The 24,465-nt window shown below is 46.9% G+C and overlaps 2 protein-coding genes and 1 long non-coding RNA gene across 9 annotated transcripts; 2 read left to right on the top strand and 1 right to left on the bottom strand.

Moving 5' to 3' along the window:
* Positions 1-495: 495 nt before the first annotated feature.
* On the bottom strand, positions 496-7,420 carry LOC309346203. The gene is made up of 3 exons (XR_014158461.1): positions 7,300-7,420; positions 4,020-4,344; positions 496-1,204 (listed from the first exon to the last, which is right to left on the bottom strand). It is a non-coding gene; the product is annotated as an uncharacterized lncRNA (long non-coding RNA).
* Positions 4,215-10,215, top strand: LOC309345851 (interferon-inducible GTPase 5-like). Its single transcript, XM_081869289.1, has 2 exons — positions 4,215-4,346; positions 7,303-10,215. The coding sequence occupies exons 1-2, from the start codon at positions 4,338-4,340 to the stop codon at positions 8,536-8,538; spliced, it is 1,245 nt and encodes a 414-aa protein (XP_081725415.1). The 5' UTR covers positions 4,215-4,337; the 3' UTR covers positions 8,539-10,215.
* Positions 10,216-15,300: 5,085 nt separating this feature from the next.
* On the top strand, positions 15,301-23,683 carry LOC309347438 (phospholipase A2 inhibitor and Ly6/PLAUR domain-containing protein-like). 7 transcript variants are annotated; one of them, XM_081872010.1, is made up of 6 exons: positions 15,301-15,319; positions 17,740-17,876; positions 18,202-18,315; positions 19,580-19,738; positions 21,813-21,953; positions 23,391-23,683. In XM_081872010.1, exons 2-6 carry the CDS (start codon positions 17,819-17,821, stop codon positions 23,627-23,629), a joined length of 711 nt encoding a protein of 236 aa, XP_081728136.1. In that variant the 5' UTR covers positions 15,301-15,319; positions 17,740-17,818; the 3' UTR covers positions 23,630-23,683. The 7 variants fall into 7 exon arrangements, with proteins under 7 accessions (XP_081728136.1, XP_081728133.1, XP_081728132.1 ...); XM_081872007.1 differs by lacking the exon at positions 15,301-15,319 and adding an exon at positions 16,072-16,115 and having other exon boundaries at positions 17,745-17,876; XM_081872006.1 differs by lacking the exon at positions 15,301-15,319 and adding an exon at positions 16,072-16,115.
* Positions 23,684-24,465: the final 782 nt, after the last annotated feature.

The raw sequence follows: 24,465 nt of genomic DNA, 5'->3' as shown, positions 1-24,465 counted from the left end.
TAAACCTAAGGGGAGGGGTTGTCTTGTCTTGATTGGATGCAAGTCACTTTGGGAGCCTTTTTAGTTGAAGAGTGGGGTAAAAAACAAAACAAAAAAAACCTCCAGGTTTGTTTCCTGGAAAAGTTCAAGGTACTTTGCCTAAAACTGTTTACATTATGGGCTTGGGAAACTTAAGGGGGCATCTTTTCCCAGTATGCACCTTTGCACACGCTGAGATCTAGAAGCAACTATTAATTGTGAGTGCTATATAGTAGTTTTTGGAGAGTGTGGTTTTTTTCTTGTTTTTCTTGCTGCTACAGAGCCCTGAGATTGTGGAACATTACCTACAAGAAATTCACCAAAAGAAGATCCAAAGAAGAAGAATGATTTCATTTCTGAACCGTGTCCTACAAAGCATTTTGAAGCAATCTAACAATAAAATAAAAACACATATAAAACACTTGCATACGTATTTAGAAAATGAAAACAAGCGTATCTGGGTTCTTTTTTTAAAAAAACAACACACAATTAAAATGACTGGAATACATAAAATCAATTTCAAATCCAATGGATATCGACTGCTGGAATGAAAACCTCCACTTTAGAAACACTTGTTGAAAGACCAAAGTCTTCAACGCAAAATTTCCAGCGCCTTTCGGATATGCAAAGCCCAACATAGAATTACCAGCAGCTTCACTGAACTTCGAGCTGCCCGTCAGCGCGCAACAACCAATAGGGAAACAAAGAGGCGGCGCCTCATCCTCCAATCGAAACGAAGTTCCAGACTTTTCCCGGGCCACGCCCAGCGGGAGATATGAGACGCTCGTCACGTAGCTTCTCCCTACCTTCCCCGCTCTGCTTTACCCGCTGCTCCCCCTCCCCTACGCGAGGCCCGGTAACCATGGAGACGGCAGAACTAGGAAAAAGACGGGCTTTGGGGCTTAGTATAGGCCTTTCTCGCGGGGGGCGAGGGCTGCGCTGAAGCAACGCGCGGATCTAAATTGGGGGGGGGGGAGACCCCCTGCAGCTCAAATACAGGCATTCCCGGAAGTGAGCGAGCTTTATTATTGGCTCCGTAAATAGTGTTGCACAAAAACCCTTCCTACCTTACAGAAGTCGGAGCATAATCGGATCCCTGCTCTCACAGGGGCGAACTAGACGCCTGTGGGAAACGTGCAAGCAGGATCTGAGCACAAGAGCACCTTTCCGCTCCTGTGGTTTCAAACTTAATAAAATAAAATAATAATAATACTTATTTGTTATTATTTATTAAATTTGTATACTGCCCTATACCCATAAGTCTCAGCACAAAGTTACAATGCAAAAACGCAACATACATAACAATCATTAAAACAACAAACAATGCTCATGTATGCAAACTAAACAAAATGCACTCCTCAACAAAAGCCCTGAACAACAAATGCAAATGCAAAAATCCAAATCAACACCTAGCATTTAAAAACCAATTTAAAGCAACCCCACCTCCCAAATGAAAGAACACCCACCCAGCTATTTTCCCTTGCAGGGTCTCAAGGGGGCTTGCGGATGAAATAAAAACAGTTAAAAGCATAGAAAGAAACTCTGAACAATCATGCACACACAATCTATTAAACACACACACACATATAATACTGCCTCCACTGTGGAGGCAGTTTAGCCATCATTGTTAGCAGCCATTGATAGATCCCCTTCTTCATTGGTTTGCCTAATCCTCTTTTAAAGCTGTTGTAATTTCTGGGTTACAACAAAACCACCTGAGTCGGTGGCCATCCCTGCCTCTCCAGTGGGAGTGAGTTCCATAGTTTTATGTGCCGTGTGAAGAAGCACGTTTCCACGTTTCATTACACACATTTGCGCAAATGCATATTGAATTCTGTGGGTGTTGATCTTCATGTGTGCTCACTGTTCTCTTTAAGATCCCTTATCAATACTTGCCATTCCCTTAAAAGTAATGATTAACCTGGCCATTAATCCTCAACGCTCACGTAATCCCAGCTGAAAATAATCCTGAATCCATGTAGCTGCATTTATACCCATGTGCATTTTGGTTGCCTTTTCCTCTGTTATTCCATGCTGCCGAAAGTCTGACTTTAAACTCATATAAAGACAGGAAATGGCTCTCTTTTCTGGTGGTTGTTTGTTATACGCTTTGTACTGCATACAGAGAGGATGGTGCTGTAAGAACTCCTTCTAATAGTGAACTCTGGTGATTAAACAGAAAATGCAGACTCTGAAGAATCCGAAAATAAAAACAAAACTTGTGTGCTGGAATGGTATGGAGGAAGTGGACATGTGGTGCAGTAATAAAACATTTAGCACATTTACGAAGCTAAGTAGGGCCTCGTATACTCTTGCTTTGGTAATTGTATTAGAAGGCGGAAATTCACTGCAACATTTTATTTTTTTTTTGCAGGTCCCACATGGATGATGATGTAGGGTTGCTATCTCGAAGATTTTGCTTCAGCAGTGCCGGCTCTCAGAGTCAGCAGTTTGGACAAAAGAATGATGTCCAGGATGTTCAGTGGATGTTTCTGAATGGGAGCTAATGGTTGGGAGATCACTGGAGAGCTTTCGGGAATATTCTGAATCAGAGAGTTATCAGGGCTGGGAGGGAACACATCACCCCCGCCCCCTGCCCAGTTTATGTGAAGTGTGTCGGAATGAATGACGGAGAAATTCGTGGGGGGGGGGAGAGGGAGAGGGAGAGGGAGAGGGAGAAAGAGAGAGAGAGAGAGAGAGAGAGACTGAGAGACTGGGAGGGAGAGAACTGAGTTGAGATTAAATTATGGAATCATCCTCTGGGGAGATGACATAAAACAGTACAGTAGATCTGTTGCTCTGTAGAAGTGCAAATGGTGTTGTGTATTTGTACCTATATCAAATACTGGAAAAAAGCTGGTTTTCACTACTCATCAAAGGAACCAAATCCAGACAGCAGGACCGAAGGAACCTGCCAGTGCTAGTAGACAGTATAAACAATTGTTAATAACTCCCCTTTTTCTCAAAACAAAATAAAAAAATTCCTTCCAGTAGCACCTTAAAGACCAACTGAGTTAGTTCTAGGTATGAGCTTTCGTGTGCATGCACACTTCTTCAGATACACTGTGTATCTGAAGAAGTGTGCATGCACACGAAAGCTCATACCTAGAACTAACTCAGTTGGTCTTTAAGGTGCTACTGGAAGGAATTTTTTTATTTTGTTTTGACCATGGCAGACCAACACGGCTACCTATCTGTAACTCCCCTTTTTCTGTTTTGAATGGGAAGTGGAGATAAAAACAATGCAGTGACCCAGCAGACAGCTATCCAGGTTAAGCACCCGTGCTCCGAAGGGTCCCTCACTGGTCTGTCCCTGCCTGCCACTCACTGTGCAGGCATTGCTTGAGAACAGCTCAGCTCCCATCTATTTGCACCTGTCCCCTCCTTGTTGCCTCACCTGGCAGGTGCAAATGGGCCAAGGGCCAAATCCAGGCATTCTGGGTCAGGTAGGTGGTGAGGGAAATGCCAGAGCCACTGTTGTGCTTTGTCACGGAGACCCGAAAGGCTTTTAAAGTGCAGAATTCTTTTTTTAAAAAAATCCCGAGTTGAAAAAAAATGTTTCTAGCCACTGTGAAATTGCAAGCATCCCTCCCCCCTGAGCACCTTGGAGATTGCGTAATTGTGGAAGTTATTGTCAAGTAGGTTCAGGGAATTGGTATGACATATAGAGCGTGGAAAATGGCATTACTGTACTATCGAGTCAGGAGGCGTGAAATGGGCAGAGGGAAATTGCATGACGACCGCTTCCCTTTTAATTCCCCAGAGGAACCCCGAACACCTACATTTCATTTCACGTTTTGGAGGGGTCTGTGATGCCTTTAATTCTAGTCATTTTGCCATCAGTATGCATTAGTTAATATAATAACTTTTCCAACGTGGATCGTTTTTGTAAATCAGCTTCACCTTCCCCCTTTTCCATCCCTCTCTCCCTTCTCGACAGCTTGCAAAAATTCACAGAAGGCGACCCAACAATCCGGTGCGCCGGCCGTTCCTAGGATCACCTTTTCTGCGCGCCACGCTTCCCGGATCCCCGGGCAGTGGCTGCTTTGCGATGTGACTCAGGCTGGTGCATCTGGGTCACCAAGGCGCGAATTAATTGCAGCAGCCACTCAGGACCAGTCCGGCTTTTCTTCTTATTTAAAGAGCCTGCTGTTTTGTCAGTCCCAACCAGCGCGTTTCTTACACCGGCAGCTCCGCCTCTTCCTATGTGATGGTTTCTGTTTTGCTTTCCTCCTACAGACGATCGGGAGGATCCCCTCTGGGTCGCCACGTCTGCTGCTCGCTTGCTTGCCGCTTCGCCTTAGGGAATTATTTGGGAAATGAATTCTGTGAGTATAGAGGAGGGCTCAAAGCTGGCGCGAAGGAGCGCACACATCCACCCGCCCGGTTGCAAAAAAAGCGCTGCGCTTTGGTGAAAACTCAAAGGAGCGAAGAGTCTGGTGACACCTTGAAGGCCTGCAGATTGATTGCAGTAGGAACTTTCCCGAGCATCCGACCAGCTGGCCTCGAATCCTCAAGCTTTCCCCACAACGAACCGTGGCCGACTTCCGGGTGTCACAAGGCTCTTGTTTTTTTTTTGCTGCAGCAGACAGTCACTGGGTTGGCTATCCTTCTGAATATGGGAAGGGTGGGCTCTAGTGGTTAGAGAAGGGAAAGCCGGCAGCTGGGAGTCTTGTTTTTCTTTTGGTTTGCTAACAGCTTGTTGGATTGGGTGAGACATGGGGCTCCGTCCCACATTTGTGGGTGCAGAAGGACTCTTTCATGTTAAGTCAAAGCTACATTTGCTTCCTTAGTCATCTGCTGTTGGGAATCACTAGTGGAAAGATTGCTGTTGCATGCAGGTCCTGCTTTGGAACTCGCTTCCTTGGGAAGCAGTGATGTCCATTAACTTGGATGGCTTTAAAAAAGGATTAGTGAAATTCATGGAGGAGGAGGAGGAGGCGGCTATTAGTGGCTACTAACTATAATAATTAGGCTCTGCCTTAACTGCCAGAAGCAGCTATGCCTCTGAATATTATTATTATTATTAATTAAATCTGTGTACTGCCCTATACCTGCAAGTCTCAGGGCGGTTCGCAAGATAAAATCACAATATAAAAACGTAACCTGGCTGGCCACTGTGAGAACAGGGTGCTGGACTAGATGGGACTTTGGCCTGATCCAGCAGGCTGTTCTTATTACTGGCAGCTATTTTGTAGCTTCTTGTAGCTTGCTCATTTACTTTTGTAGTGTTTTTTCTAATTTAATCGATTTCCTCTAATTATTCTGCAGTTTTAAGCACGTGCTGTGCTTGGAATGCTCTCTTTGAATGGAAGAGCTTAGTAATAATAATAACAGCAGCAGCAACAACAACAATAATAATAATAAAACAAAATAGTCTGCTTCTGATTCTTTTCCTGATTTGGAGGGATGAACGTGTTTATATTAAGTGGTATTTTGAAAATGGCTAGAGTAAAATACTCATTTAGATAGTTGTCAGGAAGGAAAAGTGGGATAGAATCAATGGCAAGGAAAAGAAAGAGGGAAGTCAGGGGCGGGCCGAGGGCCACATTGCCTTCTGCGCAAGCTTCTGAGGGCCCCATGATAGTGGTGGGTGTGGCCAGAGTAAAAAATTAGCGGAACAATTACAGTGGTACCTCAGATTACAGACGCTTCAGGTTACAGACTCCGCTAACCCAGAAATATTACCTCGGGTTAAGAACTTTGCTTCAGGATGAGAACAGAAATCGTGCTCCCATGGCGTGGCAGCAGCAGGGGGCCCCATTAGATACAGTGGTGCTTCAGGTTAAGAACAGTTTCAGATTAAGAACGGACCTCCAGAACGAATTAAGTACAAACCCAAGGTACCACTGTAATGTAAATCTTGTGGAGAAGGCTAATGTCTACATCCACTCATGAACCCTGCTGTATCTGAAGAAGTGTGCATCTGAAGAAGTGGTGTATCTGAAGAAGTGTGCATGCACACGAAAGCTCATACCTAGAACTAACTTAGTTGGTCTTTAAGGTGCTACTGGAAGGAATTTTTTTTATTTTGTTTTGACTATGGCAGACCAACACGGCTACCCATCTGTAACTGGAACCCTGCTGGGTTCTCCATCCAAGGAAGAGGCATGATCAGAGTTCAAGAACACATTCCAGCCAGGCATAAACACTCAAGGAAGAGTGCAAAGGAGGGTTTAGGAGGAGATGTAGCTGGGGGTGTTTCGTTTTGCTTTAAATCAATCCCAGCACTTTTCAAACAGCTTTTCTTCTGCTTCTGAACAAGTAACTTCATCCCGCAAACTACGGTCATACCTCGGGTTATGAATGCTGCGGGTTGTGCGTTTCCGGGTTGCGGATCATGCCGAACCTGGAGGTACCGGAACAGGTTACTTCCAGATTACGGCACATGCACAGAAGCGCGAAATGACATCACACTCATGTCATCACACGCAGATGCAGCGCTTCAGGTTGTGAACACTGCGGGTTGCGAACGTGCCTCCCGCACAGATCACGTTCGCAACCTGAGGTATGACTGTATTGCGACCTGTTTTTGAAAAAGAACAACTGTTTGAAATGTATTGGGCATAATTAAACAAAAAATAGCTGGCATCCCCAGTGGCGGAGGAACCCTCTCCAGCACCTGGGGCGGCGCAGCCCGTACGAACTGCTCATGTGTGGCGACCGTATGGCCGGCGTGCGAGAGCGGCAGCCCGTATGGACTGTGGGCGCCCTCAGCTGCTCTACAGCTGGGGGGGAGGCAGGGGCCATTTTGTCACCTCTCCCAGAGTGGCACCCAGGGTGGACCGCCCCCCCTTCCTATGCCACTGGGCATCCCTCCCCGTGACAGCATAACTGGTCATGCTTTGCAGCCTTACCTGAAAAAAGTGTTCACCATTTGCACATTGGGTGGCCATGGAAGATGTAAGGAAAGCCCTGGTGGATCAGGCCTAAGATCTGTCCCGACTAGCATCCCGATCACAATAAGCTTGAAAAGGGTGCACCAGCTGTATGAGCCGAGTCGAGTTGTGTGGAGGGAATTTTGCCAAGAGCAGTTTTTCTTACTCTGGGCTGACAAATGCCCCCAACCAACATTCCCTCTTCTGCACAACTAATTGAAGGAACAGGAGCTCAGTCCTCTTTGGAAGCCGAAACCCCTGATTTCCTTCCCTTGCTCATTTTGGAAGGGCGCCAAGGATTAGCGGTTTAGACAGTGGCATTCAGGAGAAGTAGAAACAAAGAACCTAGCAGACTTGGAACAGCAAAAACCCTAATTCTCTTCTTTCCCCCTTGTGCTCCTACCAGAGCCTCCGCCACAAAGACACCATGGAAATCCAGGAGATGGACCTCAGAGAGATGGGTTCTGTGATCCAATCCCGTGTGGTCTTGGAGGTGTCCAGCCAGGTCCAGTCGCTCCTGGATTCCCTGGAGACCACCAAGCTAGAGATCGCTGTGACAGGCGAATCCGGAGCCGGCAAATCCACCTTCATCAACGCCCTGCTGGGGCTTAGTGACGGAGACCCCCGTGCTGCCGCTACCGGTGTCATCGAAACCACAGCCGTACCCACATCATACTCTCACCCTCGTCTGCCCAGTGTCCTCCTGTGGGACCTGCCAGGCATCGGCACCCCATGCTTCCAAGCGGAGCGCTACCTGGAGCAGGTGGGTCTCGAGAGGTACGATTTCTTCATCATCATCGCCTCGGAGCGGTTCCGGGAGAACCATGTCAGGCTGGCCCGCGCCGTGGGCTCCATGGGCAAACGTTTCTACTTTGTCCGCTCCAAGGTGGACCAGGACCTGAAGGCTTCACAGCGACGAAGGCCAGCCCGTTTTGAGGAGGCTCAGGTGCTGCGGGCGATAGAGGCGGACTGCCTCCGCCAGCTGCAGAATGAAGGCCTGGATTCCCCCAAGGTCTTCCTGGTCTCCAGCTTCGAGCTGCACCGGTTTGACTTCCAGCGCTTGCAAGACACTCTGGCCGAGGAGCTCGAAGGCCACAAGAGACACGCCTTGCTGCTCTCCTTCCCTTGCGTCACGGCAGCAGCTGTGGAGAAGAAGAAGGCATCGCTGCGCAAGCACATCTGGAAGAAGGCGTTGCTGGCCTGCGCCGTCTCGGCCTTGCCTGGCCAGAACCTCCACCTCAACATCCCCATGCTCATGAAAACCCTACACTCCTACCGCAAGAGTTTCGGCCTGGACGACGAGTCCCTGGGGGTCTTGGCCCTCGTGGCCTCCAAGCCCCGCCATGAGCTGACCAGTCAGGTGTGCTCAGCATTGGGGAAGGATCTTTCGGAGAACGCCGTGCACGCCGTCCTGAGCCAAGCCGCCTTGTACGGCCAAGTGGCTGCCCGGGTGGTGAAGAACAAAGTGCCTCTTTTTGACAACATGGTAGCTGGGGCCATCTCTTTCGTGGGTGCCTATTACCTGCTGCACACCGCCCTTGATAGCTTTGCACAAGATGCCCAGAGGGTCCTAGGAAGGGCCTTTGATTTGGAGGATGAGGCTCAGGGCTACCCTCCAGAACCAGGATTTATCTTTGATTGAAGGTGGAGCAAGAGAGCTCCTTAAAAGTGCTTGGGGATCATAGGTGCCTCCCCGCACTCTTTTATCCACCAGTCCTGCTTCTTAGTCACTTAGGTCCAGCTAACCCAGGAAAATGCAGTCAAAAGTCTTTGTGGGATGAACTTCACGTTGGCAGTTCTATCCAAAAACCCTGATGCACCCATTGATATAACTGCCTTCCAAGAATGGTGCTATGCTAACTGGAAAGATCTTCTGCAGTTCTACTAGTTATGGTGGGTTACTGTTATCAGAATCCTGCATACAACATCCAGTGATAGAACTTTTTGTGGAAAATAATAAATTGCCAAAAAATAAAAAAATCCCAATGCAAATTAATTCAGTTGGTGTTGGAAAATTTCCTGAGCCCCTTGAGTCATTGAATTTAGCACGCTTGCTTTTATTTGTGTTTCATAAATACTGTATAGCTAAAAACATTGATTAGAAGTCAGGCTTCCCTAATGCCATATTTGCAGTTGGCATCCACTGTTGCTAATGAACTGATGAAGTGGAAACATTTTTGACCCAAATCACTGATGGTGAGTGCAATCACTTTGTTATCCTCCTGTAGCCAGGACAGTAGAACCCTGCAGATTTCGAAGCATTATAGAGCATCCACAGAAGGTCAGACTGGACGTAGTACCAATGGGATCATTCCTTCCTTTGCAAATCACAAGCATGGTACACGTGGGTGCAATTCTGATCAGGTCCGCGGATGAAAGTCATTTTCCACCCATGCCATGGCTTTGATACGGCTCACCAGCTACTTGCAACAGGAAACAACAATCTGAAGGGCACGTCACATGACAGTGACAAATCCTAATTCAGCCGTAACTGTGGACAGGGTACCATAATGGCTAAACAGTATTCCAGTTGGCTGTGATTGCAGGATGGGATACAGAGAAGTACCATCGCTGTCTCCCTTTCTTTGCAGGATCTCTTCTTCTCAAGTGGCTACATCTGGGAGGGCTGGGAGAGATCATAACTCACAGAGACTGTGTTTGCTTCTGACTTGCCTTTAAATGCATTTAACAGAAAGGAATCTAGTGGGAGGCAGACCACAACACGAAGGATTGGAGCCAGGAATGTGAAGATTGTGCGGCGACTCCGCCAAAGCCGCCAAAGGGTTTTGATTGTGTGAAGCTGGAAGGAGAAGCAGTCCTTTAAATGGCGCAAACTGCCTCTCCTGTGGGAACCACTTTGCAAATGCAAACTTCAGGTGCACTTTCTGTAACTCCACTCGACTTGTTACCTTAACTTCAGAAGTGACCAGTTCTAACATTGCAGACCCGGGACTGCATTGTCTGTGAGCAGATTTATTCTTTATAAGAGTCATCTTGTATTAAATAAAGTTGTGTGTGAGTGCGAGTTCTGGTCATCTTGATCACAGGTGCAGGCAGTAGCAATCTTCCTCTGATGTTACACTGTTCAGTAGATTGTGAGCCATTATCGTAGGGTGCCAGCTGTCAAATTGTATTGACCATCTCATGTACTTTTTGAAAGTAATAATTGATTTTCAAGTTAGCAATCTCTGTATCGCGAGTCATAACCCAGGGCAATCACTTATTAGTTTGACCAGCAAGGAAAATATATTTCTATACCATCTATGTTTTTACAATGTAAAGGGCATGTCTAACCAATAAATTTTTCTATTTTTCTGCATATGCTGTCTTTGTGACTTGTTCATTGTATCCTTGGAGTCAAGGAGACTCTTGTGAAGCAAACAAAGAGGCAGTGTGCAACACACAGGGAACATCTGAGAGATCACGTCCTTCTCCACAGACCCCCTCGGGTGGTGCGATTCGCAGAGGAGGCCCTCTTGTTAGCTTGACTGCTTTGAAAGCTTTGGGGGGGGGTGCCGCCCAGCAAAGGGCCTTTTCTGTGGCATCCCCTAAACTGTGGAACTCCCTCCCCACAGACGTTCATCTGGCTCCTTCACCGTATGATTTCCATCAAATTCTGAAGATGCACCTCCTTACACTGCTGTTTGACATTTGAGATGTATAGTTTTAGTGCTTACCATTGGCCTGATCCAGTGGGCTTGTGTTCTTAGTTACCAAAAAGTAAAGCAGAAAGTTCCACGTTACAGGGCTTTCCTGCTGCTGGGTAGCTTAGAAGGGGACACCTCAGCAAATTCTCCTGGTGAAAAACGTAACTCCCATTTCCATCAATTCCACAGCAAGTTGTGATTCTGCTTCAAGCTTAGGTCATCACTAGTGTCCAATGCTTTAAATGCAGGTGTGCAAAAGGACTTCTCTCCCTTGTCCTATGTAGCACTGCCATTTCTCCTCCTGATGTTGAGCCTGTGTGTGTAGTTGCTTATGAAGTCTGAATGGCACCACCAGTGCACAGGGCGTCAAACCCCTTGGTTTGCAGAACAAATCATCGTGGGGGTAGCCACAAAGGGGAGGAGGAACCCGTAAAATAGCACAGTGGGTACTGAGAAGGCTTGGTAGCCATCTTTTGCTAAATGAGTGGGTTAGGGAATGGGAAATTCAGCGTGGGGAGGGAATGGAGTTCTTGTAATGCTAAATAGCAGAACTTCATACTGCAACATTTCATTGGATACCCTGTTTTAGCTACAAGGAAAATGACTTCTTTATATATATCAGCCATAGCAGCCTCGGTACAAAAAAGAGTAGCTACCCAACCCTGTTTGTAAGTTTTGCAAAAGTTTGCTTTGCCATGTGCAAGGGTTTCTGGAGCTCGCTAGATGGCAATATTTCCTTTGTTTACTGCTGATGCTATATTATACATATAATCACCAGGGGATACTGTGCCACTTTATTTGGGTGACTGTCAGTATCAGGGTTTCACCCCTCCCCTTGTGTCTCGTTTTTTCCAATCCTAAATTCAGTACTCCACATTAGATGTTTTTTAATCCTCATGAAAATTCACCAGTTTAATGCAAATATCTAATACATCAGTTTTGGTGTGCAATTCTTCCTAGTTAATATGGAAAAAAATGTTTTGCAAAGCACTGTTCCCTAATATCCCTAATACAATGCATTTCCTTGCCATCATCTCTCTCCCCCCCCCCCAACAAATATTTATATGCACACAGACCAAAGAACAGGAAGGAGATCTTGTTCCTTGCCGGCATAGGATTCTGAGGGGGAGAGCTTAACTCTCGCAGAATGCACAGATCTCAAATATCTGACTTCACGCTCTGCTTGCTCCTAGATCAGGTATACCCCTCCCTTCCCTTATTTTTCTTTCTCTTAGCCTGAGTCCGTGGAAAGTTGCTGTGATCACTGTCCAGGTTTTCTTTACTCCGTAGAATGAAGGGTGTCTGTGTGTGCTTAACAACTATTTGCTGCCTGCATATCTGTTACCTTGCCATGAAAAGCAAGGTATATACCCTGCCTCTTCCTTGTAATAAGCCATTTTCTTCCTACTTTCTGGTGTGGCATAGCCTTTATTGGGCCTAAGAGTTGAAGGTGTACTCACATTTTAAATGGATTCACAGTCTGACTCGGTGCGAAAGGGTCCACTCCACTCAGAGTTGCACACTGAGTGTGCACGTGTGGTCAACAGACAGGCCGTAAGTTCAAATGTACACGCCTTGTAACCTTCCCCATTACATGGCCAGAAGCCAATCGCCCTGACAGCTGAATCTTGCTTTGGATAGCTGGCTAGCTGAAAGTGCTTGCTTAACAGACACTAATGCTTTGTTTGATGTAAGGAACATGAGAAGATGCTTTCAGGGCCGGCCCTACTATTAGGCATAATGAGACCCCTGTCTCAAGTGCTGAATGTTGCTGGGTCAGCAAGTGATAGAAAGGTGTTGAAGATAAAACTACGTGGCCTTCTTTGCCCCGCCCCCCCCAAGCTAGGTTGCCCACCCTCAGGGAACGGCATTGTCCCATTACGGTCTGCTGGGCTTTGAATACAGAAGCATCATATTGTCCTTTGCCTCAGGCAGCAAAATGCCTTGAGCTGGTCCTAGCTGCCTTATACCAAGGCAGATCATTGGGCCCATCTAGCTCACTGTTGTTTTCCACTCTGATAGGCAATAGCTTGCAGGTGAGGATCTTTCCCAGCCCAATTAGGGGTTCGGGAACATTTTAAGCCCAAGGGCCACATTCCCTTACAGACAGTCTTTTGGGGGCCATGTGTTGGTGGTGGGCAGGGCCAGAGGGAAAAGTGGGCAGAGCAATTGAACTTTACCCATGCCGGGTTGGCTTATTTCACATGCACTCCCATGCCTCTCTCTATCCTCCACCCTGGGAAGCAAGAGACATTAGCAGAGTTCGAGGCTGCATTTAAGCCAGGGAAAAATGATCAAGAGGTATGTGCAAAACAGAACCAGACCAGGGGATGTCATTCTGGGTCTAGAGAGAGTCCCAAGGGCCATATGGCAAGGGCTGATGGTCTGCATCTGCTTGCCTGGTCTGAGGCCCTTCATCTCTGGTGTATGTGATAGTAGTAGACTGGAGTCATGGATTGGCTGGAGGCAGAGGAGTGGGAGGCAACAGCTAAGAAACCCCCAGGGGCAAAAGGCTCAGAGCCCAGGGAATAGTAGTGGGACAACGATGCCTGGTCACAGGGAGAAGATGGAGCAGCCTGGGAGGAGGAAGTGTCAGAAACTGAAAAGGCAACAGGGTTTAGTGAGCAGGAAGAGACTCTAGCAGAGAGCGGTCCAGAATCAGAGGCAGGAGAGGAGGGGAGCAGGAGACAGAGATGAGGCAGGCTGCTAAAGAATCCAGGGAGCCTCCCCCTCCTGCTGCGACCATCTCTCCCCCCCCCCCCGGTGTTCCAGCACATGAAAAGGAATGAAGAGGGTGGAGCAAAGAGAGACAAGACACAAGAGCTTCAGGTTGTTGGAACCAGAGTTTTAGAAAGCTGTGAAAGTTTAGGGACCTTCAGTTCCCGCAAGACCTACTGGGTAGAGTTGCTGCTATCACTAGGCCTGAGCTGTTTTGGTTTTTTTAAAAATAAAATAAAATAAAGAGTTAACCTCACTGACACTGGTGTGTTTATCGCTCCCCGACTCTTGACTCTGGCTCCTGACAACTAGATGGGCAAATAGTCTGACCGAGCATATAAATCTCACACCCTTCATTCCTAGCCAGTGGTCTGCTAGTGGGCCATTTGGCTGTAATTTGGGGGGCGGGGCGGGGCGGGATGTATCATCCATCCAATTGACAAACTGGCCTTGCTTGTGATCTCTTGCTGATCATATATCATGATGACTTTTCCTTTTCAAATAATGTGGTGTGTAGGTAGGAATTAGGAGATCCCCAGTTCTTAAAAAGAGTGTGCACACTTTCTGTTCCCTGTGAACTCTGGTTATCCCCGGTTAGCTGTGTTCTCCTAATTTTTACAGCTTGTCCTTCTGTCAGAATGGTCTCTTTATGAGAGGTGCCAGTGTTTGCCGTGAACAAATGTTTGCAGAAAGCTGCCAAATGAGTCCAAAGTCTCCTTTGCTATTTTGGTCTTCTTCCAGCTATCCTATGACCATTACGCTGCCATTAGAGTGCATGTGCCTTTGCTTCAAGAACAATGGGGCAAGAGATGCCAAAAGTCCTGGTCTTCCCACCCCACCGTTCTATACAGAAAATTCTATACAGAGATAGAATTTGAAAGGTGGGAGACAGAGCGTGGGAATTGCAGATTCACACCCTGAGCTGACCCGTGAAGTCTGATCATCCCATTGAAAACCTGATAATAAGGAGTGAGAAAGATGGCTAAGTCTGCAATCTAACATCCCTTTCTCAGGGGGGCAAGTCCCATGGAACTGAATGGGATTTACCTCTAACTCAGAGGTGGGGGACCTTTGGCCCTCCAAATGTTACTGGACTACAATTCCCATCATCCTTGGCCATGCTGACTGGGGCTGATGGGAGCTGCAATCATCCAACAATTGCAGACACTCCAAATGTCCCTATTTTCCAGGGACAGTCCTGGATTGCCAACCCCAAAATAGCTACAGTTAGGAATCAGCCTCAGTGGTGCCTCTAACCATAAAAATGTCCAGGCCAGAGCATCAGCTCTCTGCAAAGTTAAAATGATTCAGGATGCTTCTGTGTTTGGAGGACTGCGGTAGAGTGGATTTGGGGTTAGGGAACACACCCCACCTCTTTGCAGCCAGAGCAGAATGCTTCTCTGCCCCACATCTGTAGGTAAATCGGTGTTCATCCCCTTATACATACACTCCCAGATAAAATCCTGACATTCTTCCTTGTTTTCAATGCCTTGTATTAGTGTGTGTGTTTGTGTGTGTGTGTTTTAAAGTGTATGTAATGTACATACAACCTGCTTGTAAAAACAAGACGTGTTAGTCATAAACTAACTGGGAAAGTCAGGTGTTTTTCAAGCACGCAATGGGTTGCAAGGTTATGCTTGCTGCTGTAAATTACTTCTCCAGCTGACCGCAGTGACTTTCCCCTGAAGACGCGAGGGAAGTACAGTGGTATCTCGGGTACAGACGCTTCAGGTTACAGACTCCACTAACTCAGAAATAGTACCTTGGGTTAAGAACTTTGCTTCAGGATGAGAACAGAAATTGCGTGGCGGTGGCAGGAAGCCCCATTAGCTAAAGTGGTACCTCAGGTTAAGAACAGTTTCAGGTTAAGAATTCCTCCAGAAGGAATTAAGTTCTTAACCTGAGGTGCCACTGTAATCCAGAATGCGGCAGCTAGACTGGCGACTGGGAGTGGTCACCGAGACCACATAACACCGGTCCTGAAAGACAGAAGGACAGTCAGAAACAGTCTCCCTCTGGAGGTTGTGGATTCTCCTTCTTGGAGGTTTTTAAGCAGAGGTTGGATGGACATCTGTCATGCTCGGGCCCCCTTCCAACTTTATAATTCTATGATTCTGTAACCCTTGTCAGAAAAAACACCCAAGCCTTGTGTAAAATGGCAGTTTTTCCCCTGTGGGTACAGCCAACCCGCTCCCTTTTTCCTAACAAAAAATTCCTTCCAGTAGCACCTTAAAGACCAACTAAGTTAGTTCTAGGTATGAGCTTTCGTGTGCATGCACACTTCTTCAGATACCAGACAGGGAAGCTGAAACCATAAACCTTTGTCCTTCTGGGAGCTCCCTCTTTGTCTACAGGCAGAGAATCTCTCTCCCTGTTGAGGATGAGTTTTCCTTCACTTGCTTCCAGCACCTTTTGTCATTCTTAGTTACTTCTATTCCACGTGAGAGGCCTGGCCCGGCATCTTCCCTTCTCTACTCCAAATATTACCCATATCTGACCATTAATTATTTCTAACGTTCTCTAGTGGTTATGAGTGTCCGTGCACCTCCCCAAACTCTGTTAACCCCAGATCTGTAACAATATATATCAATAATTGCATATCCGAAACCTGTTTTGAATCTGGTATGGATCCAAATAGCAGTTATAAAAAATGCGCTACTGTAAATTGAAAGAGGAAACCGCCCCCAACAGGTATTGAAGAGGCAAGAGAAGAGGAGCCTGTGTTATGTGTTGCATTCAGATGTTGCCGTTTTAAGCCAATCAGAGACATGCATTTTGGTATAGCTTTTCTTGTAGGCCTTGCCAGCCTGGGCCTAGTTTCTAGAGAGAGAGAGAAAGTCCTTTGGTAGTCAATGTGAGTCTTTGTATTCTTTTTATCAATCTCATTTATATATTTGCAGAAGGATTTTTTTCCAAGTTCCCTTCTCCGGCCTCTGTTAATATGGTGGGGGTGACTTTTCCAATTAGCTGCTGCCTCCTAATCTCTCCCACGCAACACAATTTCTGTATAATTTAAAATCTGCTGGTGTATTGCAACACAGGGAAGCGCTGGCTTCGTTGGCAGTCTGCAAACCAATTAAAAACCCTTAGAGGGAAAAACAAATCCCAACACCCCAGACATATGAAGCACGACCCAAGAATCCTGGGAGCTGTAGTTTCTTAAAGGGTGCTAGGAATCGCAGCTCTGGGAGGAGTAAACTGCAGTTCCCAGGTTTTGGGGGGGGGATGGTAGGATGTGCTTTAATGTATGGTGATTAGACAAATTCATGGAGCCTAGAGCTGCCAACAGCTGCTCACCACAATGGCTGTGTTTTACCCCCAGTCTTGGAGGCAGTATGAATGAGTACCAGTTGCTGTGAATGACAAAAGCAGAGGGCTGCTGTTGTGCTCAGTTTCTGTTTGTGGGCTTCCCTTAGACATCTGGTTGGCCATTGTGAGGAAGAGGTTGTTGGGTTAGATGCAGTGCTAAAAACTCAGGTGTATAACCTTAAACGGCCCCTTAAACCTGGCACCTGGGCATCTTCACTTGATCACAAAGGGACTAATAGCTAGCTGCAAAATGCATTTCAAATGCTGATTAGATGGTTTTGGGGGGCCTAATCCAGCAGCCAGGCTCATTTTATGGGTCTAATGCCAGTCAGGTTATCAGTTTGCTTCTGTTTTGTTACTGTGTTCTCATTTTGCCTTTCTGCGTTGTGAACCGCCTTGTGATCTTCGGATGAAGGGCAGGAAACAAATTTAATAATAAGTAAATAAATATTCACGCTGCCAAGAAACGATGACGAATCAAGAGTTTCGGGTGGGTGGAGGGATCTCACCCTCCTTTGTATCAAACTACAGGTGAGTGATTATTACTCAAGAACAAGTGATGTGTTTGACTACAGTTGCCTTTATCCCTGTTGGCTGGGGCTGATGGAAGTCAGAAACGAAAGCTGCTCTCCTGCTCTTCTTCCCCCTGATTCCTTCTTTGTTGTTGGGGTGGGGGCTTCTCACAAGCATTTCTGGGAAACACGCGCAAGGAAAACCACTTACTCTTGAAGCCCTACTTCTTGGAGGGGGGGCAAGCGACAAAGTCGGGCCTGAATTGTGATTGATTGGGACGGGGTTAAGGAAATGGGTGGTTTCAGCCATGCTGCACAGAGAAGCAGAACCTCGGAACAGCCCAGGTGGATCAGGCTAAACTCCCATCTAGAACAGCTTCCACTTCTCACAGTGACCAGCCAGATGCCCATGGGAAGTCGCCAAACAGCCCTCTCATGACTTGTGATTCCCAGCAGCTAGCTGACCATGTATGCCAGAGGCAGCCAAAATGGCACCCTCCATATTTTTGCCATACCCTCATTCCCACCAGCCCCGGTCAACATGGCCAATGTCCAGGAATGATGCAAGCTGTATTCCGACAATATCCAGAGGGCGCTACGTTGGCTAACCTTGATGTTATACACACACATATATAATATCTAAGTTTACCTTTGCAGTACAGGTGTTAAACCTTGCAGTTTTTGAGACCTCTCAGTTTCTCTGCGCCGGACTTGCCCATTCTTTCTCTAAGGAACGATGAAAATAATCCTTTTCCACTGCCTTACTTGTTGCATTCTTCTGCTGCCTGTTAATGGTGAGTGGTCTTCATTAAACCTTATTTACATGGGCAGATCCAGGCTTCAGGATGGGGAGCTTCTTGGGCAAAAAGACCATAAAGGGGCCCCAGCTGTACCCCTCTTTTTGCTATCAGGCTTTCCTCTGCAGTTGACTTGTCTCAGCTACAGAGGCATAATGTGCATATGGGTCTCTGTTTCCACTCCTCCTTCTGCCACCAAAGTGGGTCCTCCTGACTTCCATGGAGCCAGGGCCACCACCCAGCTGACCCACGACAAAGCCCCCAGGTTGGAGCCCTACAGTTCCTTCTGTAGCAATCACCCACCCTTTCTTTCTGCTTCCAGAAGCTAGGAATTTATCGTGTGCAAAGTGCTACCTTGGAGAAGCCACATGCGAGATGATTCATTGCCCGCATAAAGAGCTAGTGTGTGTTACCCTATCGACATTCAACACATTAGGTGGGTGCAATTGTTGGCAAGTGCCGTAGGCTTCTGGTCCTTCTCCACTAGGGAGGAATGAGTTCAAATCCCTGCTCAGCCACAGCGTTGGGTGATTTAAAGCCGTAAGAAGAGCCTGCTGGATCAGGCCAATGGCCTATCGAGTCCAGATTCCTATGGGAAACCAGAAAAAAGCACAAGAGCACTCTCCCGCTCCTTTGGTTTCCTGCAACTGGTATTCAGAAGCATTGCACCCTACTAGGAAAGCTAACCGACACGAGCACGGGGACAAGCGAAGGAGGGCCCCTTCACCCTGGTGTGACTCCCCTGTATCACATATACAACACAACAAGGCAATGACCTGTGCCTCGCAACAGCATATGCATCAATATGACCCAACAACCCCCCTGCCCAGCACACATACATACAAAGAAACCACACACTGCAACCAACCAGACACAACCATCCAAGCTCTGGACCCCATTATCTCTTGCAATGATAATAAAAATGAACAAATTTATAAATAAAGGATCTACCCGTGTGATGCTGAAACAAAAACCCTGCACAGACACTGTGCAATAGAACGAAAGATCATTATTATCCCCCCATCTCTCTCTCTCTCTCTTCTCCCCTCTCTTTTCCTCCAACGGCACAGTGTCTGTGGCAATAGTGTCTGATGCCAAAAAGACTCTCTGAATGGCAAGTGGAGGTGCTATATGTGTTTGTTTATTGGTTTTGTGGCACAAAAAAATTCTTCAGTAAAAAACAGTGAAAAGATGATGATGATGAAGAAGCGTTGCTGCCTCCGATTGTGGAGGCAGAGCATAGCCATTTTGGCTAGTGGCCATGAATTTGCATAATCCTCTTTTAAAACCACCGCATTTGGTGGCCATCATTGCCTTCTGCAGGAGCAAGTTCCATAGTTTTAACCACGTGCTGCGTGAAGGTGTACTTTCTTTTATCTGCCCTGAATCTTCCAAACAAATTTGTGAAGGAGAAGCCTTGCAGCGGCTGCTGACTCTGATGGGTATGTTCTACCTCCTCTGTCGGAGGCGGCCTGCTCCTGAATTCTAGTTGCTGGAAACCTCAGGAAGGGAGAGTGCTCTTATGCTCAGAGCCTGCTTTCAGGCTTCCCATAGGTTTTGCCCCGTGAGAGCAGGATGCTGGGCTACACGTGCCATTGGTCTGATCAGAGAAGGCAGTCCCTGCTGATAGGCTTTTGATCCAATCGACACAACATTTCTCCCATGCTCAGGAGGAATAGTCACATCCTCCTTTTCTCCAGGCGGAGGTGTCAGCCCCACTGGGATATACAAAAGCTGCATCAACCGCAGTGCCTGCAAACCAGGAGCCTTCACGCTGAGCACATCCACGGAGAGGCAAATCCGGAGCAACATAGCCTGTTGTGGAACTGCTGGATGCAACGAAGAACTGGTTCTAAGTAGTGAGTATTGATTGAGCTTGCAGAGTGTTTCAAAGCAGTGTGTGTGTGTGTGTGCGCGCCTTTGGTAGCTTCCCTCTTGAGGACAGTGGTGGGCCATGAGGTTCGAGTTGGCAGGTTCATAAAGCAACGCTAATGGGGATGCAAATCTTCAATGAGTGACCTTGAACCAGTGACCTAAGGGAGTTCTCAGAAAACGTCCCCCCCCCCATGTGCCACCATCCAGATGTGGACAAAGAAGGGAATTTATTATATTATAAATGCAAGGAAATATTATTATTTAAATGCAAAAATTGATCTGTGAATTTTAATATATTTCCAAAGATTATATAAATATATCTAAATAGTTGCACAATGAAAGATGCACAGTTTCCTGTTTGTACTCAATATGCCATTGATCAGGCTTCCTCAACCTCAGCCCTTCAGATGTTTTTGGCCTACAACTCCCATGATCCCTAGGTAGCAGGACAAGTGGTCAGGGATGATGGGAATTGTAGTCTCAAAACATCTGGAGGGCCGAGGTTGAAGAAGCCTGCCATTGATGAAGCTACAATGCGTTCTGTTCTCCTAGTTAAACTTCCTGATCTGCACTCCCAAATAATACCTTATTTTATTATACTTCTCCTATCAATAAATATGGGTTTGCTGACTCCTGCCCTTTATTATTCCAATACAAGGCAAATCTCACATCACAGGAAAGAAAGGAGTCATGTACCACCTTCCATCCTTTTTTTGGATTTCAGGGCTGTGTAACAACAAAAATTAATGCCACAATTCAAGAACCACAGCAGCACCCCACTAAAATCAAGCAGCGAACAGACCCCTTGAAAGCAGGCTAGGATTTGCAACTGGTTAAAATGCCCGGGTAAATAAAAAAAACTGTATTTGCCTGATGCTAAAAAGATAGCAAGGAAGGTGGCATGCAAATCTTGTTGGGGTGGGTGTTCTGCAACTGGTGCCTCTGCTGAGAAGACCATCTCCCATGCCACTGAAGAGCATTTGTCTGGTGAAGGAGCTTTTGAAGAAGGGTCTCAGCAGAAGACCTCAGTGCATGGAAAGGTCCTTAGTTCAGTGGTAGAGCACTTTCCTTGCAGAAGGTCCCCGGTTCAACTCCTGGCATCTCCAGGAAGGACTTGGGAATGTCCCCTGCCTGGAATTAGGACTGTGCGATATCTGGTCTTCAACATCACGATATATCACCAGCTAAACATAGCAACATACCAATATATCCTGACGTCTAAAATAAAGATGGAGCTATGCAGAGGCATTACCTGGCTTCTCTGTTTTCCCCACATTGAGATTTTTGCATAACGCACACAAATCATGATTCGTGATACATCATGAAACCAATATCACAATGCGGACTTCAAACCAGTTTGGGACAATCTATCATCCAGCCCAAGCTGGAACCCTGGAGCACCTCTGGCAGTCAGTGCAGTCAGTGCTAAGCTAGATGGTGCAATGGTCTGACTCTGTGAGGCAGCTTCCTACATCTGCAGACACTACTGGTCTGTTGCAGTTTGAGCCCCCTTTTCATGCCCCCTGGCAGTGTGTCCTTCTCAGGCATCTCCAGGCACTCCTAAAACCCCAGAGAGCTCCTGCCAATCAGTAGACAATCCTGAACTAGATAGACTAGTGGATCTGGCTCCTTCTTGGGGGCAACCTGCCCCATGGAGTGTCATGTGTTGACGGTGATCTGTTCTCATCGCCGCACCACCCGCAACATTCTTCCCTAGCTGAAACTTCCAGGCCAGATCCAAGGGCAGCCCCATATAGAGTATGCTGTGGTAATCTAGCCTCGAGACTACCAAAGCACAGACTACAATTTATGTGGGTTGCACCGCAACCCCAGAGTCAGTCACGACTGAACCTAATGGTCAGGGGTCCCTTTACCTTTACATTATTATTATTATTATTATTATTATTATTAGGCTCGTAAAGCTGAAATTGCACAAGTTAAATGTGCATACATTTGGGGCTTACTGTGTTTGCTTAGCTCCATGGGCTGAGTCCGTTTCATCAGAGCTACCTCTCGCTGCCCTCGCTCACGTGAGATCTTCCTCTGATTGTTTTCCAGTGACTCCTGCGAGTTCTACCAAAAACGGGTTGACTTGCCCAGGGTGTGAGAGTTTTAACCGGGGCCCTTGCCAGGCCCACGAGCGCGTCGAATGCACCGGAATCGAAGAAAAGTGCATTTCCCTTGTTGGGTTATACGCTGGTATTTCTTCACCCCCCCCCCACACACACCCTGCTGTTACTGGGACCTTTCCAAGGAGCTTTGTTGAAAGCCCTTAAAGATGGCTTCTGCCTTACCCTTAATTTTCCCTTTTCCCACCTGGGTTGTGGGTGGAAAGTAGGATAAACCTGGGAAGTGGGTGATGGTGGGGGCAGGGAGGAATCTTTCATCCACAGCCCTTAGCTTGTGAAAAAGGACTCTGTGAGACTTAGGTCAAAGCCACACCCTGCATTTCAAGAACTCTTGTACCACTTTGACAGTCGCAATGAGTCCTAGCAACTGTACTTTGTTAAGAGTGCTGGGCACCGTAGCTCTATGGGGTCAATATGCTTAACAAACTACCGTCCCCAGGATTCTTTGGGGGAAGGTACAACTCTTAAAGTGGAATATGCATGTGTTAAAAGTAAAGTAAGGAGTGGATGTGACCTCACTACACACCCTCAAATTGACTTTATGATCACTGGGCACACTTTTGACCATCACTCTGTGTGCATGTGTTTAAAAAAACAGTCACCCCATGTCCCTCTTTGCCTCCTACTACCAAACGGTAAAGCTGGGATGAAACTTCTCCAGAAAGAATGCCCAAATCAAAATTAAGGATGGGAGGCAAGTGTAGACAGGGAATAGGCTTCACAAAACCTTGCCCAACCTAATACTTTTCACCACAGACAACGCTCCCAGGGGCTGGTGCATGCCATTTTCCCCACAGAAATCCCCTCAGAGTGACTATTATTCTTTTCTTTTAAGTTTTAGATCCCACCTTCCTTTTATTTTCACTCCTTTATTATTTTTGCTTCCTGTCCCATCTTCCTTTTCTTCCTATATACATATAAAAGTAAGGCTGTCGCCATGCTGTAATTTGCACGGCCGCTCATAGGCAGCATGATGACAGAATGACAGGCAGGAAGTGACGAAGGAAGCAACACAGGTGGTAGTGGCCCAGGTGAGCTGTTTAAAGGGGCTTCAAAGAGAAGTTGGACAAACTGCTGTCTTCCCATCGTTGCAGCCGCACGACCCCAGTAAGCGAGATTTTGGAGGGGAGGCAGAGGCAACATTTTCCCATTTCGCCTCAGGCGGTGAAATGAGAGGGGCCATCCCTGCTGAGGTGGTGACCCAGAAAGAGCTTCAGGTCCATGCCTGCTCTTTCTCCCACACTTGGCTTTCTAAGTCTATCTGCTTTCCAAACCTATTCTTCACCTCTGGCTGCTGCCTTCTCCCTGATTTCTTGCCTCCTTTATAGTATGCTGTTGGGGGAACCTGTGAGCTGTGAGGCTCTGCAGACACCAGATTCAGCTGGGTCAAGCCCCTGCTGCAATTAGACTCTGACACAAACCATCATATGCAGGGGAAAACAAGTTAGGTAAGAAAGGGGACCTGCTCTTCCTCTCATTTTGAGTCTTTGCTCCTTTCTCTATGCAGGTTTACCGGAACAAAACTTCTCTGTCAAAGGCTGTGCAACTGATTCAGCTTGTTCCTTGGATGTAAATGACCTTGTGCCCTATGCAGGAAATCTCTACATTGTGACTGAGTATGCAGTTTGCACAGATGGGGAAACTGAGAATTATGGCCCTTCTACAGCCATCCAGCTAACTGGGTCCCCCTTTGTAAATGTTATTGCTTTCTTGAGTTTCTCTGTGTTTGCATCCTCACCTGTGTAACAATCCTATGTGCCGAGGTATCGAGAATTATAATGTTACAGTTTTTCTTACTCATGATCAGTGTCTTCATCCTTTTCTTCAAGGAGGAATGCACTAATTTTCAGCATGAACTTCCATTCCTCCATATTTCTCTAAAATCTCTAAAACCTTGCACTTGGTTGCCAAGGCCCTGTCACCTCACTGCTCCCTAGATAATACATTACCAGACAAGAAAGCAGCATACAGTTTGGGTTCAAATAGGCCACAGCTTTTATCAATTACAGATGTGAAATGTTTGGCATTGGGTGAAGCCATATATTTTCCCCTCAGCCCATCTGTTGAGAGTGCATCTAGGGGTACTCCTGAGAGGGTCCCCATTAGAGGAGTGCTATGGACCTAGCCGCCGCCTGGGCGTCAGACAGAAGCAACTCCTGTCTGACCCTTTCTAATGGGATAGCCTTAACTAAGGTGGGGCAGGCAGAGTCTACAACCTCCCCTCCAGCCAAAACTAAGGTTTACCCAATGCCTAATGATTGATTTGAGTTAGGTGAAAGCCAGTTGGCCGGTGTCAGTTTGCCAAGTGGAAAAATCCCTGTCTGGCCCTGAATACAGCGGCCCATGAGGTAAAGAGCAAGGTCATAGCTTGAAAGGAAAAACGTAGGATAAAGGGAGGCAGGGTGGGAGATATGATGAAAAAACAGGCAGTAGCAAACAGGAGGAAGAGGAGGACCAAGGGGACCCTGGGGTTAGCCATGGGACCCTGGCTGGGCTGTGGACTTCAGTCGGAACCCAGTGATGCCAACTGCAGATGCTGACCCTTCCAGGGGCTACAACCCTGCCATCATTCGCAAGAAAGC

Source organism: Podarcis erhardii, assembly GCF_964252035.2.
Source record: "Podarcis erhardii genome assembly, chromosome: 7".
Classification (NCBI taxonomy): domain Eukaryota; kingdom Metazoa; phylum Chordata; class Lepidosauria; order Squamata; family Lacertidae; genus Podarcis; species Podarcis erhardii.
The sequence above is the reverse complement of the archived record's forward strand: the minus strand, read 5'-3'. Positions and strand labels throughout refer to the sequence as shown.

Bases quoted from the DNA above. Each gene is read 5' to 3' on its own strand.
- LOC309347438 (XM_081872010.1), top strand. From the start codon at position 17,819: ATGAAAATAATCCTTTTCCACTGCCTTACTTGTTGCATTCTTCTGCTG. The intron at 17,877-18,201 runs GTGAGTGGTCTT...TTCTGCTTCCAG, and splicing joins TCTTCTGCTGCCTGTTAATG to AAGCTAGGAATTTATCGTGT. The intron at 21,954-23,390 runs GTATTTCTTCAC...TTCTCTATGCAG, and splicing joins CCTTGTTGGGTTATACGCTG to GTTTACCGGAACAAAACTTC.